Source organism: Hibiscus syriacus, unplaced genomic scaffold, assembly GCF_006381635.1.
Source record: "Hibiscus syriacus cultivar Baekdansim isolate YM2019G1 unplaced genomic scaffold, ASM638163v2 tig00111330_pilon, whole genome shotgun sequence".
In the NCBI taxonomy this organism is placed as follows: Eukaryota; Viridiplantae; Streptophyta; class Magnoliopsida; order Malvales; family Malvaceae; genus Hibiscus; species Hibiscus syriacus.
This window is the reverse complement of record NW_024063059.1, coordinates 2,449,337-2,476,490: the sequence shown is the minus strand read 5'-3', so window position 1 is coordinate 2,476,490 and position 27,154 is coordinate 2,449,337. Positions and strand designations below refer to the sequence as shown.

The following is a 27,154-nucleotide window of genomic DNA, read 5'->3' as shown; positions in this document are numbered from 1 at the left end:
GCTATGGAAATCATTAGCAGTAGAGATAAAGAGAAATGTATTTTGTTTTCTTCTTGATCAATTCCAATATAGTTTGTGCAACTTCAGTGTAATTTAAGAAAAGTAAGATCCTGTTAAATCTAGAGTCTGTTTATGAATATGAATAGTTCGGTGAGTTATAAATTGTATTGTCTTCTTGAGTCTTAGAAGTTGACCAATCTAATATGATATATTTCAGCTCATCTTTTCATCATCTGCCACTGTTTATGGTTGGCCAAAGGAGGTTCCATGTACAGAAGAGTTCCCGCTGACTGCAGTGAATCCATACGGACGAACCAAGGTATTCAATACTTTTCCTGAGTGCATATTTTTTATCAGCTTGGTGAAGCAGTATGAATAAAGGAACTATTAATGTGGTTATACTTTTACCTTTTTTTCTAATAATACTTGGGCATTTTCTCCCGTAGTGTCATCTAATCATATCTGACATGGTTGGTCAGCTTTTCGTTGAAGAGATCTGCCGTGATCTTCATAATTCTGATTCTAAGTGGAAGATTATACTGTTAAGATATTTTAATCCAGTTGGCGCACATCCCAGCGGCCACATAGGTGAGGATCCCCGGGGTACTCCAAATAATCTCATGCCTTTTGTGCAACAAGTTGCTGTTGGGAGGCGATCAGCACTGACAGTGTTTGGAAATGATTATTCAACAAAGGATGGTACCGGGGTAAGTTTTTGTTGGATGACAGGGTGTTAGGTTCCAATGAATCTTATTTCATATTTCAGAATTGGTTTTGAACATGTCTATGAACTGTAATATGATTTTGAATTCTATTGAGCTTTAATTTACAACTTTCTTTGTTAATAAGCTTGGTATTGTTTAACACCTACATGTCCATGAATTGTCTATACTTAATCTTTATCCTTAACATTTGAAATGCATGCATCTTCAGCCTAGCACCTATTCTAGATGTGGATACCCAGTGTAGGATTGTGTACATGTTCTGTGCAGTGTCACTTTGCTACCAAATATTCACAGATTTCCATTTGTCATTTGTCACGTCATTCCTTTAGCCCATTCTTCCTTGTATTTAAAGTTTGTGCCTTACGGAATTTTTTAATTTAGCTAAATAATCTTCCGGACTTTTCGATTATTTTTCACAGTTGCTTTGATAAGGTTCTTTTTGTAACTTAAACATCTATATTTGTTAGTAAATCCGGGTTCAGTGTTTTGATCACTTGTGACAAAGTGGCCATTTCTCGGATCTTTTCAGGTTCGTGATTACATCCATGTTGTTGACTTAGCAGATGGTCACATCGCGGCATTAAGAAAACTATCTGATCCAAAAATAGGTATATATGTGCATTCTATTTATATTGTTTACAGGTGCAACTGTTTTTTCTGTTGATATATTTGATACACGAACGTGCATATAGCTTAACATTGAAGCTAGAATTCAGTAGAATTGGTACTTGATTACCCACGTTGCTACAGGTTGTGAGGTTTACAACTTGGGAACAGGAAAGGGAACATCGGTTTTGGAGATGGTTTCTGCATTTGAAAAGGCATCCGGCAAGGTATTGTTTTCTTGGCTAGTGTGTGTTTTGTAATTTTAAACATAGTTGGTCTTGCTATTTTAGTTTTAACATCCCAAATTTGTCACTTTTTTTCAGAAAATCCCTCTTAAAATAGTCGGACGTCGGCCTGGTGATGCCGAAGTAGTTTATGCTTCAACCAAAAAGGCCGAGACTGAACTGAAATGGAAGTAAGGGTCCCTTACACAGTTATAATAAATTTTCGGAACCTTAAATAGTTGTCTTATATTATTGAATTATGACTTTACAGAGCGAAGTATGGCATTGAAGAGATATGCAGGGATCAATGGAACTGGGCCAGTAAAAACCCATATGGATATGGCTCTTCTCACTCAAAATAGCTCAGTTTTAACTTATCCATACCACACAATTCTTTTTATCAGAATATTTTTTAGATTATAATTTTTTCCTAATTCTCTATTGTTCACAATTTTTTACACTGTTAAAATGGCCTTGAATTACAATCATTTTAATGATAATATCCTCTCGTCATTTATATATCGAGTTAAAGTTCCCTCTCTACCTGTGGTACCCTACTTTCTTAAATTTGTATCTTTATTTAAAGATGATATGCTTAAACAAACTAAAATAATTGGCCAAATAAGAAATAAAACGGTTGTTTCCCTAAAATTCACAAGTATTTGAGGAATTGGAATGATAAATGTAGCACCCAAATTCGAACACAAAACCATAGAGGCTACTTTTTGAACATCATTCATAGCCTTCATCTAAAAATCTAAAGTTCGAACATCATTCATAACCTTCATTTAAAAATCTAAAGTTCAAAACAAATATTTTCATGAATTGGAGTTTCGTGAGATAATTTAAATAAAAATAACACAATGCCAGAGTTTACAAAGTTGAATATAATAATAAGAGTCTTATAAAATAACATGCCCACTGTAGACACCGTATTTGTCCGGGTCTTTTTTTAATTAAATTAATTAACATTTTATTTATTATTATTATTATTATTACATTGTTTTGTTGGCCCGGTTCAAGCCCAATACTCACTTAGAGCCCAACTACAATAATACAAGCCCAGTTCAGACTCGTTACAAGTAAACCCATCAGACTCAGCCCACTTACAAGACCTGGAGCCCGGATCCGATCCAACCCAGATACAACCCAACCCAGATACAACCCGAAGCCCGGATCTGACCTGACCCAAAATCATAAGCACATTAGGGTTTCTTGTAGATTTTCATTTGGCGCCTTGTTTCACCTAAGTTTCTATTCACTGCTACCACCGACACATAGTTGCCCCCCACTGTCACTGCCGCTGCCCCCCACTGACGCCGTCGTTTTAGCCTACAGAGGGAGAAATCATCATCAACAGTACAAAGTGGATATATCAATCAATATAACAACCAAATAAAAAACGAAAACAAATTTGGATATTTTCAAGGCAATCTTATCTTTTCATCGGGGAAATCGAAAGGAGTCACTCACTCATGCAACATAAAAAGAGGGGAAAAGGAGAGAGAAAGGGGTTTTTTTTTCGAAGGGAAAAGAAACAAGAGAAAAAGAAAACAAACAGAAAAAATATGAAACCAAAAGAAACGAACCTTACCTTACCTTGTAGATCCAACTATAGAGCTTTCATCGGAGCCAACCACATCCCTCACCGAAGGTAAAGGCCCTTTCTTTTTTTGGGGTTTGTTAGGGTTCGAGGCTAATTGGTGTTATTTGGGGTCTAAGTTAGAAAAAGGGGTTTATTTTAAGGGGTAAAGAGAGTCTTAGGAGTGAAAGAGAGTTTTTAGGGTTTGTGTTACTCTCCATGGCCACCGATCTACGGTGGTTGGAGAGCTGAGGCTTCTGTCTTAGGCATAGGAAAAGGGGAAACGACCGAGAAGAGAGAGAGGTTGAGAGCCTTTTCGAATCTCTGTTTTTGAGAGAGAAGAAAATGAGAGAAATGAAAAACTTACCGAGTTTAAGCATGTGATTTGAACATATATACCAAGTCTCAAACAACAACGTTTAGATAGGGGTCGGTTTGTAATTTCAGCGTGGGAAAATTATGCCTGGGTGGTCTCCGTGTTTTGTAAAGTTTGGCTTTGGGCACTTGATGTATTTTATTTACGTTGTATTTCATGCCCTGCAGTTGTAATACTTGTATTTAAGTCACTTGAAAGTTATTATACATAATTTGTGGATTCCAAACATTGTACTTCACATTTATAAAATTTATATTTTGGTCAATGCTTCTGTATTGTAGGTTAAATATCATATATGACCTGTATGTTTTTATTTCTTTTTTAGTCCTTTATTTGTTGTACAAAAATGGTAATTTATACTTTTAGTACATAGGTTGTTCATGGTGTACTTTGTAGTCACTGTTTAAGCTTAGTTTGGGTGATTTTCTTGATTGGTCACTGTTATTTCATTTTATTTTTGTTTAGATCCTTTGTTAAGTATATGTTTAATATTTCAGTATTTGGGTTGATTTTTTTTCTATTTTATTTAGTATTTGTCTTGTATGAGTTAATATTAGGATATATTCACACACACACATATATATATATATTACTTAATGTACATATATTATTATAATAAATTTCAATTAGTTTGTGATATTTTGGTTAAACTTAGTTGTGCTTTAGATATTCAATCTTCTTAACATGTACATTTGAAATTATTTTCAACAACTTTATTCATAGAACGGGCGTGGAAAGTACCATTTGATCGAAGTTGTGCAATCCAATACGACGTTCTAGTGGAATGTGAACTTAAATATAAAATATCTTTATATCTTATTAAAATCATAATATTTTATTTTGGTTTTGTTTATTTATTTATTTATTATTATATTTTTATAATGATTAATGTTTTAACTATTTTTTATTAATATTAATGATATATGTTTTAGATAAATAAATTACATTTTATTTTCTGATTTTTTATATCATTTTGTAGTAAGTCGAAGATAGAATAGTCTTTATGGATAAGAAATAGGCGAAATAGTTTTCCCGATGGAGGATTGCAAATCTCATGATTTTTTTATCACGTAATGGATTTTCTTTTATTTTAGTTAATATTCAATAAATATATCATAATTTTACTTTTGATTTGAATTTTACGTTTAACCATTAAGACGATATATAAGCGACTAAGTATCGATTTTTGGGCAATGTATGGTGCTTATACTTCCCCATGCGTAACCGACTTCCGAACCCTTAATATTTTATCTAATAATGCAGACAAGTTTTTTGTCTAAAAACGATTTTTCTTAAAACTGTTTTTGAAAGACATTTTTAGGTATTCGACCTAACTAACCCAAAGGCCGATGGTGACTCTTTTCCATTTTATCCAAACCAATTCAAAATTCATAAACTTTTCAAAATAAAAGTCATAATTGTTTTTTAAAATAATATTTATTTTTTTTCAAAAAAAAATGGTTACGACAGCTTGGCGACTCCACTGGGGACTTAGAGAGTCAGGCTGTCGGTCGCTTATATATAGTCGTTATGGTGGAAATTATTAGTTCAAATCTTTAGTTAACCTATGATCTATGTATTGAATATTTTTTAAAATTATTAATTTTTATATACTAACATATTAATTGTTTTTGTTTTTCAGCTCTATCAAAGTTCTTATTGAAGTCTTTAGTTATTTACTGTGTTTTGAGTCAAATGTTTGTATGTTTCTCCTCACACACATCACGAACTTTTGTATAACATAAGCTCTAGACCCGAGCTTCGTTCCAAGTAGGTGGGGTGAACGCTTTACTCTTGTAAGAATTTATTCTTTGTAAGAGTTTTAGCAAGTAACCTCCAGGATACACATGCCTTATATCTTCGTAGGAATTTATTGCTCGTATGGGTATAAGGAAGTGGATCCCCTCGAATTGAACTCGATTCATTTACGCCTGTAATAGGTTAAGATTGAGGGTTTGGAAACACAAGGGGCACTAACATTAAGGACAATTCGAGTACCCTTTCTGTTAGAGCCGTAACCATGCATATAGAGAACCTTAGAACTGTTACCCTAAGTAGAGTAATGTCGAACCTCTGTCCGTCAGTAGGTACCCGACATAGGCATACACGAAGGAGAAACATATTCTAACCTTTTATTTATTTGCTTATTTATTTTTGAATATGTAGAATAGATTCATTCTTTTCGAATAAAAGCATGTGAAATAGAGTTGATGTGCAGTTAGTGTTTAGTTAAATAAATTTAGGAGATAGAGAGTATGTTTGGGTAGGAACTTTTTTTGATGCATTTTATTCGGGTAGATAACATGTAAGTAGATTCAATTTATTTATCGTTATACATTTTTTATGTTGAATTTACACATTTATTTTGACTAGCTGTTTTGTTATTTTTTCTTCATACTGCATGCATATATCATTAGAAAAGGCGATTGATATGTGAGTATCGATAGAGTGGAAAGAATTTTATGATGAAAAGGAGTTTTCTAAACAAAAAAGTGAATCCGACAGATGTAAAGAATTGGATTAAAGCCAAACATAAAGAGCAAGGAGATAGCCTCCCAGGGATCTACGTGTTAGAGCTGTCAGATTACACACCAACCTCCTTAAAGCAGAATGAGCTTTAAGGGTTGAAGATGATTTGGGAAAGTTGGAATATTATTGAGAGACAAGCTTTTTAACAGACTTATAGGGATATATTTCATCTAATATATGTCAAGGTAGACCCGATCCTTATACGAAGCATGATACAATTTTGGAATCCAGCCTATAGTTATTTCACCTTCAACCGAGAGGACATGACTCTGAACCTTGAGGAATGCCACTTTCTGCTGAATTTGCCGAGTGTTAAAGTAGACAAAATCTACTATCGATCGATAAAAAGGCATTCTTTTAAATCAAAGCTTGTAAAGATCTCAGGCACAAGCAATAAATGGGTAAATGATCGTTTGCAACGAAAAGGAGAAAGCGAGGGAGTGCCATGGGTACACCTACAAATGATAGTCGAAGCACACGTAGATGAAAATGTACGGAGAGATATGTTTTCTTTGGGTATATATGGTTTGATAATCATTCCAAAGTGCTTGGGGCTGATCGAGTTAGCGGTAGTTGACTTGGTTGAGAAGTTGAAAAGGGAAATGAATCTAGTCCATGTGATTCTTGCTAAAACTTTCCTATCTTTGAATATCTATAGAAGGTTGGGGGAGGTCGTCTTATGGGTTGTGCTCAGTTACTTACTGTATGGATCATAAGCCATTTTTGGAAGGAAGAAAAAGTCAACTATAATCACTTCTTGAATGATTATTCTCCTGTTGCTGAGTACTTTACGAAAGAATGTCTGAAGTATCGCAGAAAGATCAGTGGATCGAATTCTTCGGGAATCTACAAAGTCAAAACATAGCATGGCAAACTCCGTGGCTGATGCATACACAAATATTGTTCAAATATGGAGATTTGGATTGGATTATATTACTGGGAATGTGGGGAGGAGTGGGATATGCTCCTTTATTGGTATTAAGACAGTACGATGCGTGACAATTTGTTCTTGTGACTCATGGGCTAGCTGGTGCTAAATTTGATTATAAAGAAGCCAATTATAGAAAGAAAATCAAATATGGGGCTGATTCTTGGAGGTTGACTTTCAGGACTAAAGTAGTTAGAGCGTATGTTATCTTTACACCTTATTATAAAGCCTGGAGAATCCAAAGAGTAAATGAAAAGATCCCTTTAGCATCTATAGAGGGATCAAGGTCGATGGAAGAACAAATCAGAAATATCCCTTCGAACTTGGAAATCCAAAGAATTGAGTTTGAGATAGAAACGACTAAAGATGCCAAGAAAATAGAAGAGATGGAGAGAGAAAATTTAATGTTAACTCTCGAGGCTGAATTTCATGCCATACAATTTGTAATGATGAGGAAAAGGAAAGAGGGGGTGGAAGAAAACCTAGAAGACCTAAAAAAGGATTATCAAAGGATGCAGCAGGCGATAAGGGGATTTAGGTCAAGTAAAGTGCCACAGCAGTAGGCCAGAGAATTAGTTGCTACAAAGTGACGAATTAACTCTTGAGGTCGAGAATAAGTATCAGGTCAAGAAGATAGAAGCTGGAAAAACAAAAGTAGGTGAGCTAGAGGCTAATAAAAAGGAATTGATCAAGCAGTATAAAGCTGAGGCTCGTAGAGTTCAAAAACTCCAAGAGGAGAAGGAAATCAGCATGAAAGAATTAGAAGAGGTGAAAAGTCAAGTTCAAGGGTTGAAAACTGAGATGAACAACATAATTGAGGATTTTGAGGACAAAGATCAAAGAATTACAATGCTCGAAGAAGAAAGAGAGAGAGAAAAGTATGAGATGTGGTCTGAAAGACAGGGATGGAATTGAATCCTTGATAGAAAATAGGCAGAGATTGGATCGTTAATGCAAAGATTCTCTACAAAAGTTTGGCAAGTAGATGAGCTCACGGGAGAAATGGGAGAATTGCAGATAAGATTTGAGAAAGAGATAAACCAATCTCGAGCTATGAATGATGAACTCAAAAGTCAGGTATCGAACCTTGAGCAATCTCTTATTCAAGTGCAAGTTCCTCCCCTTTCAATTGACTTAAGAGTTTCTCTCGAAGAAAACAAGGCCTTCAAAAAAGAAATTAGAGAATTGAAAGGCGAACTCCAGCAGTGCTGAATTCATATCACCAATCTAGAAAAAGAAATCAAATGCATTCATAAGGGATGGAAAAAATACATAAAAGCATTACCAATCTATGGTAGAAGAACGTGAGCGCATGATGGGTGAAGCTATAGCTCAAATGGGTGAAGTTGCTCGGTACATGAATGAATTAGCCAATAGAGCTGAGATTATCCAATTGCGAACAAATCTGGTTTCTGAGTGTGCAAGGGAGATCATTGCTATTCTAAACGAAATTGTAGAGCTGAGTCTGAGGGCTAGGCCTTATATGTAAAAGAACTCCTTTGTAAAGAGTGAAACTTTTTATCCACTGAAAGTTATTTCCGAATGGTTACTGCTTGGGTCAACGCCTTTTATTTGCATTTTTACACTTACATCATTCATTATGCATAAATGAATTCATCATTTATAATGCATCACCAATAAAATGCATCGTTTATAATACATTACCAATAATATGCATTCAAATTTAAAAGAAAAACGAAATTAATTTCTGAAGGGTTATGTGACAGATGATTATGGCAAATAAAAACTCCAATCCTTATCGCACACGAAGTAAAACCATGGATGCCAAGCTTGAGCAATTAAAGAAAGAAATGCAAGAAGATTTAATAAGAATACAACAAGAATGGCAGGCGAAAATGGAGCAGTCACATAAGTCAATTATAGACTAAATTTTGCAAAGTCAGGCTAGTATGATGAATGATATGATGACCAAGATGTATGGGTTATATACTAAAATAGCTAAAGAACCAAGCACCGGTCCGGTTGAAGCTTCTGGGCAGGAGTATACCCCGAGACTAGTTATCTCACCTGAAAAGCTAGTTGAGCAGCCTGCAGGGTCTTCGGCAGTAAAGGCCACAACTAGCCCTCAAAACAACCCTCATGAGTACATTGATGTAGATCCCAATGAAACAGAGAAATCTAAAACTGAAGTACTAGAACATTTAAAAGACTGGTGCAAGGTTTTTTTTTTAAAGAGATGGGGAAGTAGGGTTCTCAAGACGGAATGGATACAGAGGAACAAAGTCTAGTGCCAGATCTAATCCTACACCCTAAGTTCAAAATGCCAAAATTTGAGAAGTATGATGCGAAGACATGCCCTTTTACTCATTTGACCATGTTTTTTTTAGAGAATAATAAGATTTGTGAAGGATGATAGACTATTAATTCACTATTTCTAAGCCATCATGATAGGTTCAGCTGCCAAATGGTATAATCAATTAACTCGAGCTAAGATAGGATCATGGAGGGATTTGGCAAACACATTCAAAGAACAGTACTAGCACGTTATCGTCGTGATTCCTGATCGTGTTACTCTCCAAAACATGGAGATGAAGCATAATGAGATATTTCACCAATACGCTCAGTGCTGGAGAGATATCGCCGCTCAAGTGCATCCACCACTTGTTGAGAGGGAGTTTATATCAATGTTCATAGATACGCTGAAATCTCCCTATATCGACCACATGTTAAGAGTGGCAACTAAAAGTTTCTCTGATATCGTCATGCGTGGTGAGATGATTGAGAGAACATTGAAGAAGGGGCAAATAGCCGGTAACCAAAGTTCCACAAAGAAACCCTATGTGAAAAACAAGGAGGGTAAGGTGAATAATGTAAAATTCTTCATGAATAAGATGAAGAAGGGAAGTTCTTCATCACAAGGAGAGACTAAGCATGAGCATAAAAATGAAAGAATGACATTCACTCTTATACCAATGACTTACAGTGAACTTTTCCATGAAATTGTCCAAGCTCACGTAGTGTCACCAAAATTCATTGATCCAATTAAACCACCTTATCAAAAATGGTTCAACGAAAATGAGACATGCGAATATCATGCAAATCTCCGAGGACATAATATTGAGAAATGTCTCACTTTCAAAAGAGTGGTTGAGAATTTTATTAAGAGAAAAGTAGTGTCATTCAATGATTCAGATGTGCCTTGTGTAGCTGCAAACCCACTTCCGAATCATCATAACCAGGGAGTGAATGCTAAGAGGTTTGAAGAAGTAAGAATCCCATTGAAGTGGGTTTATGTTCAAATAAATAAGAGAGGGTTATTGAGCACTATAAAAAATGTTCAACAGAAAAGACAGAGAACTTCTGTGAGTACCATGGTGAAAATGGTCATCAAATTTAGGACTGTCATGAATTCAAGCAGATGGTCCAAGAATTGATGGACAAGCAGGAGTTACAGTTCTATTAAGAAGGGATGATTGAGAATGAAAGATATATCTAGCCTTCTAAAGAAAGTTCAGGAGAAGCTGAAAATAAATTAAAGAAGCCTGTCCTGTCATATCCAAACCAAACTATAAGGTAAGTGGCGGAAGTACAACCTCTAGGGTGGTGATCAAAACCCCGATGCCTTTTGCCTACAAGAGTAACAAGAGTGTTCCCTGGGACTATACATGCCAAATTAATACTCCTGAAATCAAGGAGGAGGACGTTGATGAAATTGGATTTTCCACCAGGAGTGGAAGATGCTATGCTCCTGGAAAAGCCGATAAAGTAAGAGCTGTGGTTATTAAAGATCCTGAGAATAAAGCAAATGAACCTGTCAAGATCGAGGAGGCTTAGGAGTTTTTAAAGTTTCTGAAACATAGCGAGTATAATATTGTGGAACAACTTCATAAGATTCCAGCACGGATTTCGATGTTATATCTCCTGTTGTATTCTAAGGTACATCGAAATACTCTGATCAAAGTGTTGAATGAAACTTTTTTGGGGAAGGATATACTAGTGGAGCACGTGGAAAAGATGGTAAATCATATTAATGGAAATAATTTCATTTACATCTATGATGATGAGATACATGAGGAAGGAAAAGGCAGATGCAAGGCACTACACATTACTGCCCAATGTAAGGGGGTCATTATCTCTGGGGAGTTAATTGACAACGGGTTAGCCTTAAATGTCATGCCATTCGCCACTCTGAATATACTTCCTGTATATGCCTCTCAAATGAGGGTTTGTGGCAATCCTATGAGGGAATTTGATGGAACATAGCGTAAAATAATGGGAAAAAGATAATCCCCCTCAAGGTTGGCCCTATGACGTTTGAAGTAGATTTTATTGTCATGGATATCGATATGAGTTAAAGTTACCTATTAGGGAGGCTCTGGATTCATATGGCTGGGGTAGATGAGAATGCACTAAAGTCTTCATTATAGTCCTTGGAATTTGTTAATACCACTTTTATCCCAGAAGGCAAAAGAATTCCCACTCTTCAGCTTTCGAAGAATACAAAGACGTAGTTAAAGGAGACATTAGCTGGAGGAAGAAAGGTAGGGAAAGGGCTAGGTAAGAAACTGCAAGGCATCACTGAAGGGTTAGCTCTAGTTCCTAAAAGAAATTATTTTGGCCTCGGATACAGACCAATATACCATGATAGATTCAGGGATGCCCATGGTCATACCACCACTATTCAAATATTTTGTGTCTGGAAGATTAGTGACTGACGCAATCATGTGATGGTGAAGAAATAGAAATAGTTGAAGATTTAATGGGAAGCCTGAGTATCAATGCCATCATAGATTATTTTACTGGAGAATGCTTATTGGCATCAATTTGCCCATATCCTCTTGGTTATGTTTTGAACAACTACACTAATGAAGAACTTCCCGTGTTCTATAAACAAGACTCAAAGTAATGCATAATAATATATCTATTTCCTTTTTGACCCGGGTAATGGGGCTTTTGTAAATGACAAATTGTTAATTGTCACTGTTTTAATGAAATAATGCTTTCTCTTCATTCTCTTCTTAGAAAATATCTCATTTAATTCTTTAATCTCTTTATTATTTATTGATAATTATTCTTTTGGTAAATATTAAATAAAATTCTTGTCCACAACCAAATATATTCCTTTTCTATTTGCAGGTCTTCACATATCAATTGTTCGAATAATGATATTTTCGAAGAACAAATTGATTTTGAAAATGACATGTGTCTCAATGAATCCGAGGGTTATAAAGATGATGAAGAATGTGAATTAAACTCTGAACTTGTTAGAATAATGGAGCAAGAGAACAGACAAATATTACCCCATAAAGAGAAAACTAAAACAATAAATTTGGGAACAGAGAAGGACAAAAAGGAAGTCAAAATTGGCACTTCGCTCTCACAAAAAACAAGAGAAGATCTTATAAGCCTTTTACGAGAATGTAAAGAGGTGTTTGCTTGGTCTTATCAGGACATGCCAGGATTGGAAATTGACATTGTGGTACATAAGTTACCGATAAAACCAGAATGCAAGCCTATTCAGTAAAAACTTTGAAGGATGAGGCCGGATATGCTATTAAAGATAAAAGAAGACGTAAAGAAACAGTTTGATGTTGATTTCTTACAAGTTTCCAAGTACCTTGAATGGGTAGCAAACATAGTTTCAATCCCAAAAAAAGATGGAAAAGTTCGGATGTGTGTTGACTACTGGGATCTCAACCGATCGAGCCCAAAGGATAATTTTCCACTCCCACACATCGACACTTTGGTTGACAATACGGTTGACCATGCTCTTTTCTCCTTCATGGATGGTTTCTCAAGGTACAATCAAATCAAGATGGACCCTGAAGACATGGAAAAGACAACGTTTATGACAATGTGGGGCACATTTGTTACAAGGTGATGCCCTTTGGACTTAAGAATGTCGGGGCAACATATCAAAGAGCCATGGTTACTTTGTTCCATGACATGATGCATAAAGAGATTGAAGTATACGTGGATGATATGATTGCCAAATCACAAACCGAAGAATAAAATATGATAGTCTTAAGGAGGCTATTTTTAAGATTGAAAAAATACTAACTCAAACTTTACCCAGCCAAGTGCACATTCGGAGCTACTTCAGGGAAGTTATTGGGATTTGTAGTCAGTGATAATATGATAGAAATAGATCCTGATAAAGTCAAAGCAATTTTGGAACTACCACCCCATAGAATGCAAAAAAGATGTATGAGGGTTTCTGGGAAGGTTAAATCATATTGCCAGATTCATATCTCGGTTAACTGAGAAATGTGATCCAATCTTTCGTTTACCAAGAAAGCAAAACCCAAGAGAGTGGGATGATAGTTGCTAAGAATGCTTTAATAAAATTAAGAGTTACTTGACTAATGCTCCAGTCCTGATGCCACCAATCCCAAATAAACCATTGATCTTATATTTAATTATCTTTGAGAAGTCAATAGGATGTGTATTGGCACAACATGACAAAACTGGAAGACGAGAACAAGCCATTTACTATCTCAGTAAGAAATTCACTGACTGTGAGACTCGATATTCCTCTATTGAAAAGTTGTGTTGTGCTTTAGTATGGACCACTAAGAGGCTGAGATAGTATTTTTTGTATCACACCACCTGGTTGACATCAAGACTACCTGATGGAATCAACGACTCTTACTAGAAGGATGGCAATATGGAAAATGTTGTTGACCGAATTTGATATAGTCTATATGAATCATAAAGTAGTGAAAGGAAGTGTTGTTGCCGACTTCCTGTAAGCAGAGCATTAGAAGACTATGAGCCAGTAAAATTTTATTTTCTGAATGAGGACTTAATGAGTATATTTGCTGCTAAAGAAGATGCTATGAAAAATAAGCCTGGAAAATGAACTTCGATGGTGCCTCGATTGCTATGGGACATGGAATTGGGGCAATACTAGTTTCGCCAGAAGAAGATATTATCCTTTTACTAGTAGGCTCGCCTTTGAATGTACTAACAATATGGCAGAATATGAAGCATGTATCCTGGGTATTCAAGTTGCAATTGAGTACAAAGTTAAAAGCATGAAAGTATTCGGTGATTCTGCTCTAGTTATTTATTAACTTCGTGGGGAATGGATGACTCGAGAATCCAAATTGATAGAATACAAGAACTTGGTGTTGGAGTTGATCAAAGAGTTTGAAGAAATTTCTTTCATTTATCTTCCCCGCGAAGAAAATCAAATAGCAGATGCTTTGGCTACGTTGGTAGCCTTGTTTAAGGCCGATGATCAATCTCAAATGATGCCCATTCGAATAAGTATACGAGAGGTGCCAGTTCATTGTTGCAACATTGAGAAAGAAGAGGAGGATGGTCTCTCATGGTATTATGATATTCCCCAGTATGTGAAATATCATGCTTACCCAGTTGAGGCAATTGAGAATGACAAATAAATTTTGAGAAGATTTACAATGGGGTATGTCCTCGACGGAGAAATTTTGTACAAAGAAAGAAAAGATCATTTGCTTTTGAGATGTTTGGATAGAATTGAGGCCAAGAAAATACTTGAAGAAGTCCATGAAGGGGTCTGTGGAACACATGCTAATGGATTCACAATGGTTAAGCAAATCATGAGATTTGGACACTATTGGTCCACTATGGAAGGAGTTTGTATCAGATTTTCTCGAAGATGTCATAAATGCCATATCCATGATAACCAAATACATGTTCCCCCATCACCACTCAATGTAATGAACACACCTTGGCCATTTTCAATATGGGGCATCGATGTCATTGGGGCAATTTCACAAAAGGCTTCAAATGGGCATCGTTTTATCTTAGTGGCCATTGACTACTTCACCAAATGGGTCGAAGCTGCCTCATATGCTAATGTCACAAAAAGAGAAATTCGCATATTCATAAAAAGAGAAATCATTTGTAGATATGGAACACCTGTAAGGATCATTACAGATAATGCGTTGAATCTGAACAATGATTTAATGAATGGAATTTATACCAAGTTGAAGATCAAACATCACAACTCGGATCCTTATCACCCAAAAATGAATGGGGCAGTAGAGGCAGTAAATAAAAATATCAAGAAAATCATCACAAAAGCAACCGAAACATATAAAGACTGGCATGAGAAGTTGCCTTTTGCGTTGCTTGCTTGTCGCACATCTGTCCGTACATCTATTGGGGCAATGCCATTTTCTTTGGTATATGGGATGGAAGCAGTTTTACCTATTAAATTGGAAATCCCTTCTCTGTGAGTATTTATGAAATTGAATCTTGACGAGGCTTATTGGGTATAAAGTAGGTTTGATCAATTGAATTTGATTGAGGAGAAAAGGCTGAGAGCTATTTGTCATGGCCAGATGTACCAGAAAAGGATGATACGGGACTATGACAAGAAGGCCAGACCTCGAGAATTTTATGAAGGCGATTTAGTGCTAAAAAAGATCCTCCTTATGCAAAAAGACTTTCGAGGGAAGTGGATGCCAAGCTGGGAAGGTCCCTTTGTGGTAAAAAAGGCATTTTCAAGAGGACCTTTGGTGTAAACAGAAATGGATGGAGAAGATTTGCCTAATCCTGTGAATTCTGATTCAGTCAAACGATATTACACTTGAAGAAGAAGAAAAAGAGAAAAATGAAAAGAAAAAGAGAAAAATGAAAAAAAAATGAAAAAAAAGAAAAAAAGAAAAAAAAATAAAGGAGGGTTCAAGATGAAAACCCAAAATGGGCGTCTTGAAATCGAGTTGAAAATCTGTAATGGACGGCTCGAACAGTCAGGATTTGAAATGGCGGATTCCCTTGGAAGCCTAATAGTTAAGGGAAACACTCTCATACTCACACATCTTTTGTATGATATGAATCTTCGAGACACATGTCAACTTTCAATAAAGATTTGGGGTGAAGAAATAGAAGGACTCAACATTTAATATTCAATGTATTTATCCATTGTTTTTCCTGTAATACTAGTTTTTTTGTCCCCAAAAGATTATACTTTCTCATAGCCTCTTTTCAATGATTTTTTTCGAATTTGATTCATTGTCCTTGCATATATTCACCAAATTCTTGATCATTAAAAATATCAATTATTATGCCTTACTATGAAAATTGTCAGAGTATGGGGATTTCAAAATAGGTGTTCACCAGAGAGCATACAAATACACGCTCCCATAAAACATTAAGCAGATCATTGAAAATTGATGGTTTGAATTGAATAAATCAATGTCAAAATAACATCACCTTTCCCAAACAAAGAGGTCCCAATTTAAAGAGGCACAAGAAGGAGAAGCCATTCTGGTCGAATTTTCTCGAAAATAAAATCAACTAGTGACCAAAGAATCAACAAGGCAAGAAAAACTTTCTTGGGGTATATCAGAGAGACCAAGTCAAGGAATATTTAATGAGAGGTTAAGAAACTAACCGCAATCAGAACCCATACATTGACAAACGCATAAATTTCACATATTCTGATCAAAGAGCGTGAGAGATTCCAAACGCCATGATCAAACTGTGCATAACCCTTTAAACATGCATTTAGATCACCTATTTGGCATATTTCCAACATTAAAATCATGGCATATCACCATTTTTTATAGGATTTTCAAGACCTATTTCATTATTAAAGTCATGAATCAGTCAACAACAACTGACCAAATCTCTTCAGCACGTAGGAGCAACGTCAACCTTAGATAACCAGTTTTTCTCATCACGTAGAAACCGTGTTATCTATCTTGCCATCCTCATCACGTAGGAACTGTTTCATCCACTGACTAGATCTCCTCATCACGTAGGAGCAGTGTCAACCCCTAGATAATCAGCCATCCTCGTCACGTAGGAACCATGTTATATACCTTATTAATAAATATGGTATGTCATCCTCATTACATAGGAACCGTGTCATCCCCCGACCAGACCTCCTCATCACGTAGGAGCCATGTCATCCTTAGATAGTCAGACTTCCTCATCACGTATGAACCGTGCTATCACACAAATTTTCCTAAAAATGACTAGAACTCTTCATCTCATATGAGTAGTGTTATCCTCAACATCAAACATATCCAATTTTTAAGCAAAAAGAAGAACCAGACAAAAACGTGTTATCTTGTCGTCTTTGCCCTATTCTTGTTAACACAAGAATGCACAAAGAGGGGTAGCTGTAGACACCCATTTTTATCTGGGTCTTTTTTAATTAAATTAATTAACATTTTATTTATTATCATTATTATTATTATTCTAATTACATTGTTTTGTAGGTCCGGTTCAAGCCCAATACTCACTCAGAGCCCAACTACAATAATACAAACCCAGTACACTGAAACCCAGTTCAGACCCTTTACAAGAAAACCCATCAGACTCAACCCACTTACAAAACCTGGAGCCCAGATCCGACCCAACCTAACTACAACCCGGAGCCCGGATCCGACCCGACTTGAAACCCTAAGAATATTAGGGTTTATGGTAGATTTTCATTCGGTGCCTTGTTTTAGCCGTTAGACTTATCCAGATCTAATAGTCCCCAGGAAGCATAGGGTTTGAAACCCTAAGTTACTATTCACTACTGCCACCGACACATAGCTGCCTTCTACTGTCACCGCCGCTACCACCCACTAACACATTCAATTTAGCATACAGAGAGAGAAATCACCATCAACAGTATAAAGTGGACATATCAATCATTCTAGCAGCCAAATAAAATGAAAACAAATATGGATATTTTCAAGGTAATCTTATCTTTTCATCGGGGAAACTGAAAGGAGTCACTCACGGATGCAACATAAAAAGAGGGGAAAGGAGAGAGAAGGGGTTTTTTTTTGAAGGGAAAAGAAATGAGAGAAAAATAAAACAAATAGAAGAAATACGAAACCAAATGAAACGAACCTTACCTTACCTTGTAGATCCAACCATATAGCTTTCATCGAAGCCAACCACGTCCCTCACCGAAGGTAAATGCCCTTTCTTTTCTAGGAATTGTTAGGGTTCGAGGCTAGTTGGTGTTATCTGGGGTTTAAGTTAAAAAAGGGTTGGTTTTAAGGGGTAAAGAGAGTCTTAAAAGGAAAAGAAGGTTTTAGGGCCTATGTTGCTCCCCGTGGCCAACGATCTACAGTGGCCAGGAGCTGAGGCTTCTGTCTTAGGTAGAGGAAAAGGGGAAACGACCTAGAAGAGAGAGAGGTTGAGAGCCTTTTCGACTCTCTATTTTTGAGAGAGAAGAAAATGCAAGAAATGAAAAACTTACCGAGTTTAGTCCTGTGATTTGAACATATATGCCAAGTCTCAAACGACACCGTTTAGATAGGGGTCGGTTTATAATTTCAGCGTGGGAAAATTAGGCCCGGGGGGGTCTCCGTGTTTTGTAAAGTTTGGCTTTACGCACTTGATGTATTTTATTTACGTTATATTTCATGCCCTGTAGTTGTAATAGATGTATTTAAGTCACTTGAAAGTTATTATATATATATTTTGTGTATTTCAGACATTGTACTTCACATTTATAAAATTTATATTTTGGTCATTGCTTCTGTATTTTAGGTTAAATATCAGATATGACATGTATTCTTTTATTTCTTTTTTTAGTCCTTTATTTTCTGTACAAAAATGGTAATTTATACTTTTAGTACATAGGTTGTTGATGGTGTACTTTGTAGTCACTGTTTAAGCTTAGTTTGGGTGATTTGGTTGATTTGTCACTGTTATTTCATTTTATTTTTGTTTATATCCTTTGTGATATTGTGATATTGTGGTTAAACTTAGTTGTGCTTTAGATATTCACTCTTCTTAATATGTGCATTTGAAATTATTTTCAACAACGTTATTCATAGAACGGACGTGGAAAGTACCATTTGATTGATGTGGTGCAATCCGTTACGACCTTCTAGTGGAATATGAACTTAAATATAAAATATCTTTTTATCTTATTAAAATCATACTATTTTTATTTTATTTTATTTTGGTTTAGTTTATTTATTTATTATTATATTTTTATAATGATTAACGTTTTAACTGTTTTTTATTAATATTAATGATATATGTTTTAGATAAATAAAGTACATTTTATTTTCTTATTTTTTATATCATTTTGTAGTAATTCGAAGATAGAATAGTCTTTATGGAAAAGAAATCGACGAGATAGCTTTTCCAACGGAGCATTGCAAATCTAAGAAATTTTTATCACGTAAAGGATTTTCATATACTTTAGTTAATATTCAATAAATAGATCATAATTTTACTTTTGATTTGAATTTTAAGTTCCACCATTATGACGATATATAAGCGACAAAGTACCGATTTTTGGGCGTTGCGGGATGCTTATCTTTTCCCACGCGTAACTGACTTTCGAACCCTTAAATTTTTATCTAATAATGCAGACCAATTTTTTTTCTAAAAAACAATTTTTCTTAAAATTGCTTTTAAAAGACATTTTTAAGTATTCGACCTACCTAACCCAAATGTCGATGGCAACTTTTTTCCATTTTATCCAATTCAATTCAAAATTCATCAATTTTTCAAAAGAAAAGTCATAATTGTTTTTTAAAATAATATTTAATTGTTTTTTTAAAAAAATGGTTATGACACCCACTACAAGTAACCATATTGTACTCTGCAAGGAATGATGAAAATCCTAATACGACGGTGCTCCTTGAACGACTCAATTTACTAACTTACGAACAAAAATATTCGAACGTTGAGCTTACAAAACTCAATAGTATAAACACTAATCTAGAATAATATATGAATCTCATAAACATAAGCATGCTAGAAGACAATAATAAACAATATGTATAAGCATGATCATAATCAAGTGTTAGCTACTTAAGATTGAAATAGGCCACTAAACAAATCGAACGTTCAACGAACCGTTCGGCGGGAAATTCATTTATGTTCATTTATTTATTAAACGAGCGAACATGAACAAGATTTTTTGTTAAATTAATTAAATAAAAAACATGAACAAAGGACCTTATTTGTTCGTTTGTTCGATTAAAGTTAAATGAACGAACACAAACATACCCTCGTTCGTGTTCTTTCGATTCATTTAAGGACTTGTGTTCAATTGTTCTATCACTAAGGTATGAGCCTCATGCTTCCCTTAGTCTTCTGCTAAGGGCCTTGTCATGAGTATACATATATTAAGTCTATAATCACAATACTATATCACCGTGCATCATCAATTGCAATAATCAATCATCACACAAACACAATGATAGTATTCGATCTCACAAAACCATTAGGTACTAATCATACAACAAAAGGTAAGCATCATGGTGTAGTTCGAGGTAACAACAACATCACAAAAGTCACACCTTGTAGCTTACGACATACATACACACATAAGTAGGCATCATGATGTAGTACGTGGTCACCTCAACATCACAAAACTCACACCTCTCTAACTTATGAAATAGGTACTTTGATAAAATCTAAGTCACGAAGCATCGGCATCTTACATCCAAATGACCATAATTGCTAAATACCTAAGGTGAGATCTGGGTCATAAAGCATCAACATCTAACATTTGACTAGTATACTCCTTTAGAGTAATCAGGACGTGTTTGGGTCATGAAACATTAGAGAAAGATCCAACTAACATTTAAAGATCTCTCACACTGATTTGGATATATCTAAATATTTCTTAATCAATTAGAAAATCGTCACACACACACAAGTAACTCAGGTGTCTTCATCGTTTCCCGACTGTAAAATAATGGCATAAGTTTTATAGAATCTTACCTCATAAGGTTCATGTGATTATCACACATATAACATTATTATTTCATCTTTATTATCAATATCTTCTATAGAGCTAAACGTCTCAAAACGTATCAACCAATGTCACGCAAGGTCAACTAAGGTAGCTAGGCTACTCACGTTATCTACTTTTTATGTTATTACTAGTTCATCTCTTGATTAGGGGTTTATTACTCGATAACGACCCTCTAATCACTCTCATTATACTTCTCATCGATTCACCCTTGAACAGAAGGGGCAACTTATGCACTCAATTTCCTCTATCACACTATTCACAAGATTCATATTTTCGATTGTAGACATATCTTTCATAACGATCCTTCACTTGCACGATACATCCTTGATTAAGTGGTACTCATAAGTATTATACTCATTTAGGTTAATTTGATCATAAATCACTCCTAAGAGTGTTTCTAGTTGCTTTTAACCATTTAAGCCTCCCTTAGGTAAAAATACACCATTATTGGTCATCCTTCACTTTTAAGGGCCTACGAAGCTGAATTTAACCATCCAAAACATCTAGTATTGATACTCGTAATACCCAAATCTATTTCAACTCAAAGTGCGGAGGATTAAGGCTTTACATGGAAGCACTAAAGTGACTAACCCAAAAATTAGCTTTTAAACCTTATTTAAATTAGTAGTAAAATATAGCCATCCCAAATTTATACAAAAGAGGAGAGCTCCATATATACATCCAAAATTTAGTCAATTAAGTATTTCAAAATATAGAGTTATAACTTGAATATGACATAAGGTCATTGTATAGTACATGGCTACTAAATATACTCAAGATGTACTATAATTAACCGGTCCAAGCTAGAATCACGGACTAGCAATAGCTCTTCAACCCATCATCCTAAGAATATATGAATAGAAACACATTTCCAATGCTCAACTCAAAAGCTCAGTGCAACACCAACAACTCTAATATACTATATGCATTCTTTACTTAAGCATCCAAACAAGTATAAGGATGAACAAACATGTTCTTTAACACACAAATGATGGTAGGCACCATGGTGTAATCGGACGGTCAGTTAGCATCTCAAGACTCACATCCTTCTATCTTACCCAAGGTACCCTAGATAAGACCCGTGTCACTTAGAATTATAATCTTCATCTAGAGAGGCCCTCTTTTCCTAGTACCTAGAACGCCTCTAGGGTTACATGAAATCAAAGCATATGTACAACTAGTATACTTCTCATAAATACTTAGAATGCTTCCAGGGTCACATAAAATTGGAGCCTACGTCCAACTAGCATTTTAAGTGCATAAGCACTCACTTACGCAGATACAAAATATTACTTTCAGATTAGGGATTTTCATGCATACATAAGTAACTCGAGTGTCCTTGTTATTTCCCGAGCGTCACACAAAGGCTAGTTTTATGACACTTAGTCCATAGAGTTCTCAAGCTTTTGTCGTATATATTTATTATTCTCACTTATAGGTTCATTAGGGTAGTTCGAAAGTCCTAGACCTCTTTCTAAGCCCTTACACTCAAGCTAGGTTTCTTGCCTAATTAAGTATAAGGGTACCTATACTAAGCCCTTTTGTATCGGTTCGACCTCTCGGTATTGGTACCCAACTTGGGTACCTGTACATAACTGGAATTCTGGAATCTGAGAAATCTTACAGTATCAATATCCTTAGGTAGAGTATTTATACCTCTCTATTATGATATTGATACCACATTAGGTATCGATACCAAAACTATATTGGAAACTAATAAAGTCCTATAATATCAATACTCCTCATTGGGGTATCAATTTTGACCCCTCAATATTAGTACCCACTCCTGGTACCAATACCAAGATTGTATTTTGAAATTTGAAACTTAAAGATGGTACTAATACCTCACCTTTGGGTATCGATACCACCAGCCAAAAACATCTTGTTCTTGACTAAATGTTCATCTAATACTGATACCCAAACCCAAAAATGCTCATTTTTTAGCACAAAAATGACACCTAACTCTCCCATTTTCCCCTCTAAGGCCCTTAAATATTATGTGAAGCTTATATAAGTGGTATGTAATATGTCATTTATATGTTTTAATAATAACAATTTCACCCAAAACCATGTCCAAACCAAAATACTTCTATATGCTTCATACTCTCATACAACCTAGAATTTACATGTAATAATCTACAAGTGGTACAGAGGAGTTAGAGGTGTGTTACCTTTCACCTAAGCTGTAAAAACACTCCAAGCTCACCGAAGAACAAACTTCTCCTTACTCTTTCCTTTAGAGCTTTCTCCCATTTCTTTCATTAATCAAAAGACAAGTAAATGAGTTATTAACTCATTTGAGAACTTAAAAAGAGTACAAACACGATTCCTAAGCTCTATAAATGAATTGGGAGAACCTTTGAACCTTAAAATCCAAAATCCATCTTAAATCCCCACCTAAGGTTTTCATGGCCAAAACTTAAAAGAAGGTGCTTGGATGGAAGCTGGAGAGGTAAGGAGTCTTGTTCCTACCATTACAAATCCAGAATATGAATGAAAACTAACAAAGCTTTCACTTTTGCTCAACTAAAAGAGAGAAGATGGAGTTTTGGAATGAGTAAGAAGACAAGGTTGATAAGGAAAATGAGATATAAGAAAGGTTCAATCTTTTTCCGTTTCTCTTACCCAGTGAAATAACTAAAATTGATTGAAAATAAGATTTGGATTCAACTAATTGGTAAACTAGTCATTTGGCCCTTCCCCTATTCTTCCTATTATAAAATGCCCTTTTTAAGTTTATATGGGCTTAAGCACAAGTAAAAGAAAATATCACCTAAGCTCAACACTTCTAAATTTTCACTTGGGTTATCGAAAGTCCACTTGGGCTTTCTCAAATTACAAATCCAAAATTTAGGGCGCTACAATACTCCCTAGTCAAGTATCGATACTCTCTTTAGTATCGGTACCAAAAATATCTTCAAAGTTGTTAAAAATCCCCTCAGTATCGATACCAAAGGAGTTGTATCGATACCCCCTTACAATATCGATAATGCCTTTATAAAATACCCATAAATATTCCTTGTCATCTAATATCGATCATGATCATCAAATATCAATACTCAAACCAGAAAATGTCTCATTTAAGTTTAGGAAACATTCTAGAATCTTCTCAAAAACCATAAATTAACTCCTAAAACTTTAAGAAAGTTATTTAGGGTTATCTTGCACTATAAAACATTGCTTTTGTTAAAAGCTAGTGTTTTTCAACAAAAACTTCATCTATGGTATTAATCAAGCAAAAACTCTAATATGTTTAAACACAAAAATCTCAACAAAGCATCATGATTATGGAAGCTATAACACTAAAAAGGATTAGAAATACACTACCTTAAAGTTATATATTCTTGAAATGAAGCCCATTTTTTAGCTATATTATATTCTTTATTCTTTTCTTGGATTAAAAATCTCTTTACCCACTTTCTCTAACCAACAAGAGAAATTATGAATTTCTAAAAAATGATGTTGTTGAAAGGTTAAGAGACAAATTTAAAGTCTAAAATAAGCATAAAAGATGCTCAAGAACTTACCTTTGAGCTATGACACTTGAAGAGAAAGAATGGAGAAGAAATTGAGAGGGAAGAAGATAAAGAGGAAATATGAAAGCTTTGTAGCTTTTATCCTTTAATCTCATTCCCAAACACTCCAAAAACACGAAATTATTAGCTTTGTTTTAAAAATGAGATAATTATGCTTTTGGTCCCTCATACTTTGATCCCAAACAAAAAATACATTTTTCTTATAACCATTTAGGCTCAATCCTAGACTAAAACAAGCCCAACTTGACCCAATGCTTCTTAATGGACTAATGAGTTAATCTAAAATATATTCAGATCAATCCAAAACTACTAACTCGAAATTCAGGACGTTACAACAAATTTAATACACAATAATAAAAAAGTATACTACATATAGTAGAATACTATAAATTGAGATGTCAATTTCGGTTGAAAAAAATAAAAATATGTAAATGATGTTATCAATGTATGAAAAATAAGTAATTATTTTGATGATTAAAAATATAAGTATGATCAAATACATCATTAATGAAAAAGTAAAATTTACAAATAGACTTAAAACTTTTACACATTTTAATTATTTATTATTATTATTATTATTATTATTATTATTTAAATACAATTCAAAAGACAAACGTCATACTTTTAATGATATAATGATCAAAGTATACCTAACATTTTAAAAAATATTTTTTTGTCATTTTTAGAATAGTTTGGCCCAATATTTAATTTTTTGTCAAAATAACCTATGTTGGATGAAAATCGTTAATTGGCTAACAATTAACACATGTTGTTAACGTGGTATTTTCACGTGTTTAATGAATGACATGACATGTGTCATGTTACCAATGTAATGACATGACATGTGTAATATCACCCTAAGTGATGATGTGGTATGTGCCATATTACCCAAAATGATAATGTGACATGTGTCTTATCATCTAAAGTGATGATGTATCACGTGTCATATCATCCAAATGATGATGTTTCATGTGTCATGTTATCCAAAGTAATGATGTGTCATGTGTCATATAATCCAAACTGATTATGTGTCATGTGCCACATCATTTAAAGTGATGTTGTGTTATGCACCATGTCATCAAAAGTAATGACATGTCATATGACATATTACCTAAAGTGGTGTCATGTCATATACCATGTCACCAAAGTGATGACATAACACAAGAAATGTTATAATTTAAACAAATGTGAAAATATCATGCCAACAACATATGTTGACCATTAGTCAATTAACAATTTCAATCCAACATAGACTATTTTGACCAAAAATTGATATATTTGGAACCAAAATGTTCCCAAAAAAACAATATAGCACAAAGTGATCATTTGTACAAACGTTGAGAGTAAAATTTTCCATTATACTTACTTTTAACAGAGGAGGTTTTCATTAATTTAAAATAATGAAATACTTAGAGTTTTTCATATACTTCAAATTATAAATGGAATGGAGACTTTTAATAAATCTTTGGTGAATTACACTAGTGGTCATTATGTTTTTGGTCTTTGATTTTGGTCACTAGATCAAAAAAGTTTGATTTTGATAGTTTGCATTATTGATTTGACACATTTTGGTTCCTCAATCGTTAACTCGTTTTACTCCAATAATAAAAGTATGACTTGGTATTTAAAAAATAAAATAAAATCCATGCGATTATTAAGCATCCCCACCATCCTAAAATCTATCACTCAATCCTCTTTGTCTCCTTGTTACAAAGATCCATTTTTGTTATCAGTAACTTCTAAGTTTGTGTACTCAGTGGGGAGTCTCTTTTTCCTCTGATGAACCCAATCAACTTTTGTACACCAAAACAAATATTATTATTGTGTTACAAAAATATGATAAGACTATTCAACCATCGTGATTTTGTTGTTGAGATTTTTCCATTCTTTTAGCAACATTATCAACTTTATTATCTATTATTTAAACTTATTATATATTCTTGTTAAGTAGTTTGTTAATTCTATGCGTGTATATATATATATATATATATATATATATATATATATATATATATATTGGTGTTGTGTGCCATGTATGATATGAATAAAAACATTATTCTTTAAATTTGTTCTTGTTCCTCTCATTCTACATGATATCAGTTGCATATCTCATACAAGCTTAGGCTTCGATTCCAATGGCTATTGACAACTCCCTTTCCAACCCTCTTGACCCTAACAACCCCCTCACCATAGTCAAAATCCATAATTCTATCGAACTCAATTCCACCAATTATCTTTCCTAGAAAACCCAAATTGAATACATCCTCATCGGTTATGACCTCTTTAAATTCATTGATGACTCACATCCTTGTCCACCAGAAACTATCACTGCCAATACCATAACCTCCTCTAATCCGACGTATCAAACATGGATATGGCAAGACAAACACTTGTTTGGTGCATTAGTTGGCACCTTCTCACAAAACCTTATACCGTTCATCTTATGGTGCACAACCTCAGCTGAAACTTGGACATTCCTCGCCAACACTTATGCTCGCCTATCTCATGGTAATATTAAACAAATCAAAGACACTCTTCAAACCATTTCCAAAGGTTCACAAAGTATTACCGATTATGTGCAAGCTATTAAAATCAAAGCCGATGAGTATGCAACACTTGGTAAATCTTTAGATGTATCTTTAGATGTAGAAGATCTTATTGCAAAATGTCTAGAAGGCCTTAATGATACCTTCCAACTAGTTATTGATACTGTCAATAGTTGAAATACTGTCATTACCTTTGATGAGTTGCATGAGAAACTGATAACAAAGAGCTAACCTTACGCAACTCCTCCTCAAGCGTACCTGTCACTGCCTATTTAGCTCACGTACAATGCTCTAATCAATATTTTCACCAATCTCCTACGACACCTGCTTCTCAACAAAACAATAGACCTATGCGACTATTTTTGGGTAAGTGTCAATGGTGCCGAACTCAGGGGCATGTTGTAATTTAGTGCATTCT

At 34.6% G+C, this 27,154-nt stretch overlaps 1 protein-coding gene across 4 annotated transcripts in view; it reads left to right on the top strand.

Annotated features, from left to right (window-relative positions):
- The window catches only part of LOC120158596 (UDP-glucose 4-epimerase GEPI48-like), a 31,914-nt gene extending 5,061 nt beyond the window's left edge, over window positions 1–26,853 (top strand). For 2 of the 4 annotated variants that reach the window (XM_039169421.1, XM_039169420.1), the window contains 6 exons: window positions 218–319; window positions 447–707; window positions 1,255–1,333; window positions 1,476–1,558; window positions 1,655–1,746; window positions 1,827–2,080. In XM_039169421.1, coding sequence (XP_039025352.1) covers window positions 218–319; window positions 447–707; window positions 1,255–1,333; window positions 1,476–1,558; window positions 1,655–1,746; window positions 1,827–1,917 — 708 coding nt within the window. In that variant the 3' untranslated portion in view covers window positions 1,918–2,080. Of the gene's footprint in view, window positions 1–217; window positions 320–446; window positions 708–1,254; window positions 1,334–1,475; window positions 1,559–1,654; window positions 1,765–1,826; window positions 2,081–16,689; window positions 16,694–26,842 lie in introns of those variants that run through there. The other 2 variants (XM_039169423.1, XM_039169422.1) reach the window with 2 other exon arrangements.
- The last annotated feature ends 301 nt before the right edge of the window (window positions 26,854–27,154 follow it).